The 10,243-nt window shown below is 35.9% G+C and overlaps 1 protein-coding gene across 1 annotated transcript in view; it reads left to right on the forward strand.

Moving 5' to 3' along the window:
• Positions 1-9,413, forward strand: part of LOC107035974 (hemicentin-1) — a 147,357-nt gene extending 137,944 nt beyond the window's left edge. Inside the window, exons 10-12 of the mRNA XM_015253642.1 lie at positions 336-797; positions 3,853-4,062; positions 8,481-9,413. Of these exons, the coding sequence (XP_015109128.1) occupies positions 336-797; positions 3,853-4,062; positions 8,481-8,524 (716 nt within the window). The 3' untranslated portion in view covers positions 8,525-9,413. The remainder of the gene's footprint in view (positions 1-335; positions 798-3,852; positions 4,063-8,480) is intronic.
• The last annotated feature ends 830 nt before the right edge of the window (positions 9,414-10,243 follow it).

Consider the following 10,243-nt stretch of genomic DNA (forward strand, 5'->3'; position numbering starts at 1 on the left):
CCCCCCCCATTTCATAGCCCCAACATTTACTGCTGAAGTTCTTTAACCGAGATCGATTATGAGATTGATTGCATCATCGGTTGTTGAAAAAATTTCTCTTCTAACAAATGTTCAGGGAAAGGTAAAAAATTTGAATTTTTTACCTTTTCATTTTCCCACTTGTTCTCACGTTTCCAACAATTTTACATAATTTCCAAGCTAAATGAGGAAATATAAAAATCGAACGATTGCAATGCTTCTATTCGGACGCGAGAACTTCATATTGAAGCGTCTCGCGATAATTTACTCAGTACAAAGTACGTATAGATATACATGTATATATTTTTCATTTACAGAAGTGCCACAGCCGCCAGTAGACTGTGCACTGTACAACGAGAGTAGCGCACTCGAGGTAAATTGCATCCCCGGTTCGGACGGTGGTTTGCCTCAGCACTTCCTGCTAGAAGTACGTGGCTCTGCAGTAGGCTCGGAGCTCTTCCAAACCTCCCACACTCTCCAGACACCACAAAGTGACCAGGGGGAGGCGGGTGCAGTTCCCCCAATTTATAGAACGGAAAATCCACGTCCAACATTTCAACTTCATGATTTAGAACCAGGTTTTGAATATACATTGGCAGTTTACGCTATTAATCAGCGGGGCAAGAGTGAGCCCAGGCTCATAAGAAATGTCCGCATTACGGAGACTGTTGGAAGGAATCTTGGGCAGTCTGGTGGTGCGGGTTTTGTAATCAATGGACTCAAAAGTTTCATTCCCAGTGGAGAGACGCAGAATATGATGATTATTATTATTGGAGTTGGTGAGTATTCAGAGTTGTATATTGTGATAATAATAATTTTTAATTATTACATTATAATAATCAGTAGTAATACCCCAAGAGCTTCAAAATTATCGGGCATTTACTGATAGCTTCGTTGCAGACAAATGAGGATGTCAAGTTTCGCAGGTTAAAGAATCCCGAGCGCTTGCGCGAGGAATTTTTCTGCAAAACTTGGCACGATGGTTTATTTGCAGGGGAGCTTGAGGGAAATACTCGATTAATTTTGAATCTCGAGGGGTATTTGTCGGATTATTTTTCCCAATCGGATTTTGGCCAAGCAGAGTGCAGTGGACAACATCAGGAGGTGAATTGGGGAAGAGTTGAACAAATTATGTTAATAGAATAACCCGATTTTCATAGACTGTCAAATATAAGATTCTATCTGAAATGAGGTATTTAGGTAAAAAAAATGAAGACCTACTGCGAAATATTCAAAAGCTAGGGGGACATGGTCGAAACAAAAACTGTCGGGTAGCCTCATACTGCGGTCTGATTAGTCGAAATCCGATTGGGAAAAATAATCCGTTAAAATTTTTAGTCTCCAATTCTCAATTTCTGTTATTTATTCTGTTCATTCTACCAAAAAACAGTGATCGAAATCGAATTTATGGGTATGAGTATTCTTGCACTATTCGAAAAAATATACCTATCGATTTTAAAACTTTCCGGAGACATTGACAAATTAATTTTTTAGTTCTTCTCACTTTTGTGAATTTCTTTTCGCTGAAATATTGGTGTCGCTCTAATACTTGAAGAAAAAAAATGATTCGAAGTTCCAGTTGACATAAAAGAAAAAAAATCATTTTCTAGCCGATTATCTCTTTCTGATTCTTCTTTAATTTCCTTTTCATAATAACGATTAGAATCCGACCATAGGAATGAGGAGTACCGATATTCTTTTACCATGTGAAGGGAAAAATAGATTTTTTTAATGTTCAGGAAAACATAAAGACATTTTTCTATTATATGAAGGAAATTTCGAATGACTTTTGTGTCTGTGTTTTGATCACAAAGAAAAAACACTTTTTATTAATCTTTACTATAAGTCCTCTTCATTCAATGTTGTAATTTGTGAATTAAGGAAAAAAATATATATATGTAATAATAATAAGGATGTATAAAATTGAATTAATCTAATTGTGAAGACGGAAATGGAAATAAAATAAAATAAAATAGTATGAATTAATCGAGCGACCTGCGCGAAGCACCATTTCGCTAGTATAATAAAATAATCTCAAACAACTTGGCGGGGGATGTGAAATAAAATTTTAAAGATGAAGAAAACAAATAATCTGGGGCGTAAACCCAATTCCGACGACGATTTGGCGGACGTGAAATTATAATACTAATAGTGGTAAATGGAAGATTCCGTTGGGAGGATCTAAATAAATAACAATTAACAGAGAATTAAAAATAACGAGGAAAAAATATTATTTGACAGGGAATAATTAATTACTTACAGTTTGATCTCGCAATAATTTATTTCGAAGATTTTGAAGCCAAGAAAAGTACTAATTACACCCGTGATTGACGTAATTGAACTGTATAAAATATATTCAGTTCAGCTAGAATTTCCTCCATCGCTAATTGAATTTTCTTAATTCAGGTTATCATTTTGGGACTGAATGAGAGCTGATTCAAGGTTCGGTTTCAGTCCTGATTGAGAATTTTCGTGCTTTGGTTCAAGGCTTAATGAGCCTTGTTTTTATCGTCAGTTCCTACCTGGGGTAGCCCCTCGGGATCAATATAACACAAAAAAATTGCAGGCGGCTGTATCTTCGATACAGCTGTAATTGTACATGGATATATCCATGGCCTTTCCTTCTTTCTAGAATTTTCTAGAAACTCCTTGCATTCCCTCGCATTTTTTGGAAACTGTGAATTCTCTCGAATTCTCTAGAAACTCCCTAAATTTTCTCAAAATTTCTAGAAACTGAAATTTTTCGAAATTTCAAGAAACTTCTCAAATTACCTTGAAATACCTAGAATTTTCTAGAATTTCGATAGATGCCGCTGCATATAACGACCGTTTCCCAAAATGATGCCCCATATTAAAACCATAAACGTATCCACGTCAAAAATCTAAACCTTAAATTTGAACGATTACAAAGCTTTCTTTCGGAAGCAAAAATAGCCAAAGTATTTGGATATCCTTAAATGACTTGTTGCTCTGGGCTCGGCATACCCTCTACAATGCCAAAGTTGATATTTCAGCACCTGTATGATCAGATTAACCCTAGATTGGTTCCCCTATCAGGGAAACCCCGCCGAGCCTCGTTTTTCTTAAATTACAATTGACTGGCTAACCGAAAAAATTCAAAACAATTTGACTTTGTCAATTGAAGTGTCTAAAAAATTATAGTACTTTTTAACACAAGATATTTCTCAAACATCCTAAAGAAAAGAAATTATTTTGAACAGATGAATTATTTTTTCCCATGTTAAATGAAATTGCCCATGACGCGATGTTGCTGGAAGATCTCTAAACGCAGCCGGGTAGTGTAGAGTGAATTTGGCAACGCTAAAGCCTAAATAACACGGTGGCGAATCCTCGCCTAGACGACCATAGTCGCGGGGACGCGTTTGGTGACCAGACTAGAATTAATTAGCTGTGCGATTGAGGCACATTTTTTTTTATCGTTATTTTACATCGCTTCGACCCGATTAGGTTATACTGCGATCATGATCAAGACTTTAAATGGTTAGATCGCACTATTCTAACCGGCCGGGATTTGAACTCGGAACCTTTCACATGTGAGGCAACTAATTTACCCACTGCGCCAAGCCACCGGGCTCAGGCACAAATTTTGAATTCATTTTCGATACTGATCTTTTGTTACGAATTCAGTTTCTTCCGATTACTTATTTGAAAATTCATAGGGCGAAGTCGACCGAGTAGAATATTTTCTGTCACAATTGAGTTACCTTATTTCAATATAGCATTTTTTTTAGTCATCACGGCAGGAGAGAACCTGTAAAGCTAGAGTATTTCTCATCTTTAATAAAACCATGTCGTTTTTTTCATATTTTTCAGTTGTGGGAGCGGTTTCATTCATCGGCATTGGAATATTTATCGGTGTTGCTGTATGCAGAAAGCGTTCTCGTGCCCCAGAGCGCTCAACTCCCGACGATTTCACAATACCCACGTACGTATCAGCTCAACGTATTGAGCCAAGAGTGAGATACAGTAGTGACAGAAGAAGATCCCAAAGAACAAGTCTTTACATGGAGGAAAATAGAAACGGTAAAATCCATAGTAACTTGACAACTACTGAAAAAATCCTGGGAAGAGCACAAATTAACAGCACGCACAATTAAAGTAGCATGAATACACCTCGATTTTTGAATATCAAAATTCAAAATAAATCTTAAATGAAAATTCGTAGGAATAGAACCATTTAAGGTATTTATCGCGTAGTCAGGGAAGGTCGAAAAAAAGTCAAGAAATTGATTATTTTTTTAATACATTCTTTGGTTTTTTCAAAACCCCTACACTGAGAAAAAAAATTTCTAATATCTGAAACATATTTTCTTGAGAGAAGTAAATTATTTTCAATGGCTTAAATTTCAGAATGTGTGCACTTCACGGAACTCGAATAAATTTTCATTCATCACTATCGTTCCGCGGTACGTCATGAATATTTTACATATTGCAATATTGGAAGTGCGTAACGAAAAAATCATGAAAACAATAAAGACTAGAAGATCAACGATTCTTCTACGTGATTTAAGTAAGTTCATTTGCGACAAAATCATACTTGAGTACAAGAATATTTTAAAACATGAGGCCTTTCTCGGGTCACGTGAGTTGAGATGCCTGAGAGAATTAAGCAATTGAAGAAAATTTACTTGTCTCAAGAAAATATGGTTTCAGATATTAGAAATTTTTTTTCTCAGTGTATGCAAAATTCTCGATAGCCTAGGAAAATGGGTGAAACACAGGAATTTTTCTGAAAACTGCATTTCAACATCAGAAACTGATCAAGTTCGATCCGAAATGCTGATCAGGCATGTTACGCCTCCACCTTATGTTTTTCCACTAGGGTTTCTCCACCTACCATCATTAGGCATTAATTAAATTTAATTTTTTTGAGAGAAAAAATTAGTCACTTCCTAGCCGGGAATCGAACCCGGGGACCTCCCCAATGTTACGTCGGGTGCTCTTACTTTTTTTTTTTTTATCAATGGTTTTTATTTAACAGCAGCAGTATATACATATTTACAATATTTAAAACTAGATTTGAAAACATTTATTGAGTAGTATCTTCACTTGGTATAAACTTTGACCATTTTATGGTTCTCGAGCTTTAAACATTAACAGGAAGAAATACAGATTGGTATTCTTCATTTTTATCAAATTGATAACAATTTATTTGTTATAATAAGCGTTATTGGTTGCTAACTTTATTAGTTTTTTTTTATAGCCCTGAAAAAAAAAATTGAAAAATAGGATTTTTTTTGTTATTTGCAGAACAAAAAGGGCTTTTTTGTTTTTGCATCTTTAGTTTCTGAATGAAACAAAAAAAAAAAAAGAAAAGGAAAGGGGAAAAAAAAGAAAGAAAGAAAAAATCCTCTCCCTCCCCTCCCCCTCTCCTCTCCTTCCTTTTTTTTAACTCAATTAATTGTATTTTTATAATGGGTATCTCAATTCATTTTGTTTGAGAAATTGCCGATTATAATTATATATCCGTCGGGTGCTCTTACCGTCTGAGCTACCAGGACACTTACGAATTTCACTCTCAAATTGACTCATACCCGAGTGAAAATTCTGTTCAGGTCTCGATCAGAAACTGATCAAGTTCGATCCGCAATTCTGATCAGGCATGTTACGCCTCCACCTTATGTTTTTCCACTAGGGATGGGTTCTTATGGGAATTCGGAAAAAAATATTAAAAATAGACAAAAAAGTCGCCATTTTCCTGAAATTACGCACTTGGGCGGAGCTTTCACGAAGAAACATAAAATAAAATAATCCAAGTGGCCTAGGAGAATTGTATAAAAGGAATAATTAAAAAACTCATGAAAAATAGAAATTTTGCGTGCACAACTTGGAATAGCGCCAACGTCGAGGTTGGAAATCGTGGAGGGGTAAGCGCGGTAAATACGAATGGAGTTGTGATGATGCATTTCGCTATGAGAAGGAACATAACAGCTGAGTGAATCAGTGCTGCCAACTTGTGCCTCGAACGGCACGACGTTGTCACTTTTTCTATCTACATTAATTATTTTCCAATTATCCAAAAGCTAAGAAAATAAAAGAACGCTTGTAATATGTCGGAAAAAATAGAAATAGTATTTTTCCGAGCTGCTGCGATGGGGTTTTTTTACTAGTGTGGCGTTGGCGTCCGAGCCGGAGGCGAGGCAGCAGCCCGGGATAAGATTTTTTTGTAGTGATTTTCAAGTTTCAAGCTTCGAGTTTGGGAAGTATGCAACACCAATTCCCAGACAAGAAATCGTGAGAAGCAGTGCAGAAAAGTTATTAAAAAAATATTTCGAATAAAAAATGGTCGAAATAGATTGAAAATTTGTAATTGAAATATCGTTTTTTTTTGTTCAGCGATTGGTTTTCTGTGGTTTAATAACACGTGAAGAACAATAGATTCTCCTCCAACCCACCTTCGACATGCTCACCTCGCTATAAATACCTTAAGTGGAATTTATGCTTAATTGACACTAGTTTTATTAATAACAATTAATTTAGAAGGACTAAATAAAAATGAGCCTTATAAAAAGTGGCTTTTTCAAAGTTAAGGAGAAGATTGAAACCTGGTAAAAAATCTTGAAAAATAGGGGAGGACGGGGTAAAGTGGAAACGGTGAGGCAAAGTAAAAGAACGGTGTTTTTGCATAGGTGTTTACTTTTTTCTATCGCGCTGCGGGTGGCTGTGGCTGCTCTTTGATGTTGGCTAAACAATCACTGGGCGGAAACCCCCAAATAATTAAGCATTATACTCGTTTCAGCCCAATGTTCCCCTTTGCCCCACTCACCCCTGTGGACATTATTGATAGCTTCGAGGTTTTTCCACGAATAATATATGTTTCAGAAAATACTTCAAAATGTACAGCATTGCCACTGATAAAAAAAAACTCCAGTTAAACGAGACTATTTTAAAAAAAGTAAAGAAAAAAATTCATAAAAAAATGATGAGAAAAATTTTAAATGATAACCTTTTTTTTGGGCACTTTCAATTTATTTCTCCTCGTTGCACATATTGAATCACCTGGAGTGTGTTCATACTACTTTGAATGAATTGCTTAACGTCACATTCAATTTTACCCGCAAATGTAAATAATTCGAAAAATCTGCCTTGAATATATTTAGTCACGATGAAAATTCTAAAGACAGCACATGAGTCTGCATTTACACTCTCTTTAAAAACATAGCGACTAAATAGTGTATCATGGATACCGTAACTACCACAATCGAATTCCTGATTTAAAACTATCTTTTATCTTTTGTTACCGATTCAGTTTCTTTCGATTATTTATTTGATCCATAGAGCGATGTCCACCGAGTAGAATATTTTCCTGGCACAATTGAGTTATCTTATTTCAGTATTGCAATTTTTTTCACTCATCATCGGAAAATACTTTCGAATGTACAGTACTGCCACAGAAAATACCCTATTCAAACGAAAGACGATTTTGAAAAAAGTAAAAGAAAAATTCATGGGAGAAATTTTCAATGATAATAATCCTTTTGGGCATTTTGAATTTACTTCTCCTCCTTGCACTCAACGACCCAACTAGAGCATGTTCATACTACTTCGAATGAATTGCTTAACTCCACATTAAACTTCCCCCGCAAATGTAAATAATTCGAAAAATGTGCCTTAAACATATTTCGTCACGACGAAAATTCTAAAGACCCCACACGCGTCTGCTGGTGCACTCTCTTCAAAAACATAGCCACCAAATAGTGTGTCCTGAATACCAAAACTACCACAATGTAATTTCTGGTTTGAAACTATTTAAAACTTGTAACTAATCCTCGAGCAAATCAGCAGAGGGTAAACGGTGGGTAGATGCAAGAAGGGAGATATAGAGAGGTGAAAGAAAAATGAAAAAAGAGAAAGTGAGGGAAATGATGCGTGTACAAGTGTCCTTTCATTTCTCTCACCGAAAAACCGTCGAAATAGGCCAGTAGATGGTGGGCAAACATTTACAACAAAATGGGGCCAGTTAGTTGGTCTAGTTGGCAGAGCTAGTGTCATGACGAGAACACGGAAAAGGTGATTAAGTTCTTAGATAGTATGAGGAGCGAGTGGTAGGCTAAAGAGAAAACCATCCCCTCTTTCTACCGGAACTGAGTGGAGGTTGGGACGAAAATGAAGGGAAGTGAAACGATGAGGGGGAAGGGGAAAGGGTGGTTGATGCAGACGGGCTCGCAGGCCGGAAGCTGTGCTTCTATCTCGACGTCTCGGTGGCAAGGTGCAGGATTTATGACTCAGTCTACCTCCGCTCCCACTTCGCATCTCCCATCCCATTTGCAATTTTTTCTTTTGGTTTTTTGCTTTTTAAAACTCTTATTCCCTATCATTTCATGAGGTTCTTGCATAACTGCATGTGTGGTTAGTTGGAATGTTTAATATCTTTCTCATGTTGCATTTTCTGAGTCTATTTGAGTTTTGAAAATGTGGGGATTTTTGTTTTTCTGTTTCAGAACCAGATCTACTGTCACAGGTAGAGATTGACGTCCAGAGATAACGCAAGAAGGTAGTGAAAAATTAATTTTTTGCCACTTCTGAGGAGATATGTTACTACCTCTCGAGGAAAATTCCGTCCGAGGCTTTTCAACAAGAAGCCTTTTTAATTTAATTTTTTTAACGTTATGAGAGAGAATGCGTTGGTTTTTTTTGCTATGTAAAGAATTTTTTCAACACCTTTTAAAAAAAACTTACTGCTGAAGCTGTTTTATAGTTTAAACGTCCTTCGGTGATTTTCAATTTTTCAAAGTTGAGATGTTGAAACAGTAATTTGTTATGATTTTTCTATTGTCCAACACTTATGGATTTCACTGAGAGAATATTTCATGCGAAGCACTCGATTTGAAAAGAAAAAAATCTCCTACCGTAGTTTCCTCTTCGGGCATTGTATACTTAGTAATAGAGGATCCATATTTCATTTCACGAAAAAATATGGAGTAATTCCAAACTGTGGAAGCACAATGAATAGGAGTTTTAAAAGTTTATAAATAAAGAATGTTGAGAATTCCTGTGAGAGCATCTGATGCTTCCCTCAGTGTTCCATCCACTCGAGGGATATAAAACTGTGCAATGATGAATGAAAATGATTATCTGGTGCCGTGTATCAAGTATTTCTCGTGTATAGTAATTAGAATAACGTTTATTTTATGAACATAATTTGTAACGTAGTACATTTGCTGTAGTTATCAGTACGTATTATGTGCGACGAGTGCCATGAAAGAGATTAATGTACAATTATTTTTACATGCCATTAGTTTTAAGAGGTTGGCACTACCCTATGATTAATTGATGTATTATAACAGACTCCCCGATTAATTAATTAATCTTACTCTAAAGTTCATCAGAAAATGTATTATTAGATAATATAAATGCAGAGTAACGTAAATATACATCACCTGAAATTTTTAAACATTCATTGGATTCGGATAGTGCTTCACGAAGTATAAAAAATTCAGATAGCTCTAGCGTCGCAATTTCACCCACTGAATTTTTAATTACTTGAATCGTGAAAGCTGATCAATTACGTTCCATCAAACATCCGAGCAAATTTGTTACCATTTCCGATAGACTTCCCAGGCCTCCCAGGATGCGATATCTTATTCTCATCCACTCCCCCTTTTGATTCAAGTAAATGAATCGAACCTAATTCAATAACTCCAAAAATTGATAACAGTCGATTTGATTTAATCCAGTTATTTCATTTCGCCATAGGTTTGAATTCAGGAAATTTGTGAACAACTGCACAAGTTTGGAAAGCAGTCGACCATTATTTATTACACACCGGGGTAAGAAATTCGAACGTTGAAAACTTAATTGATTTCATTTCTGTCGAGATTGTGAACGAAAATATATATGATTGGAGGCGGCGTACAATGGCATTTTACCAAGAATCGAAAGACAAAGTTTTCGAATTGATGAGCTTGCCTAGCGAGGCAGATAGACATTCAAGATATTGGAAGATATTGGAAGATATTTGAAAGCCATTGTTAACGGGCAAAGTCGGTGCCATTATAGAAGGTCACACTGTGAAAAGTACTGGAATACTTTTCAAACTCGGTGGAAATCATTACAATACTTATAAAACTATTCTGGGATGCTTTACTACAATTGTCGCATCCGATATAGCAATTGACGATAATTTATTGCGGTGTAATGTTAACTTTACGCTCATCATAATTCTCAAATTGACATTGAGAGGATGTGATAAAATTCTGAACTG

Source organism: Diachasma alloeum, unplaced genomic scaffold, assembly GCF_001412515.2.
Source record: "Diachasma alloeum isolate Michigan unplaced genomic scaffold, Dall2.0 Dall_scaffold_00203, whole genome shotgun sequence".
NCBI classification, from domain to species: domain Eukaryota; kingdom Metazoa; phylum Arthropoda; class Insecta; order Hymenoptera; family Braconidae; genus Diachasma; species Diachasma alloeum.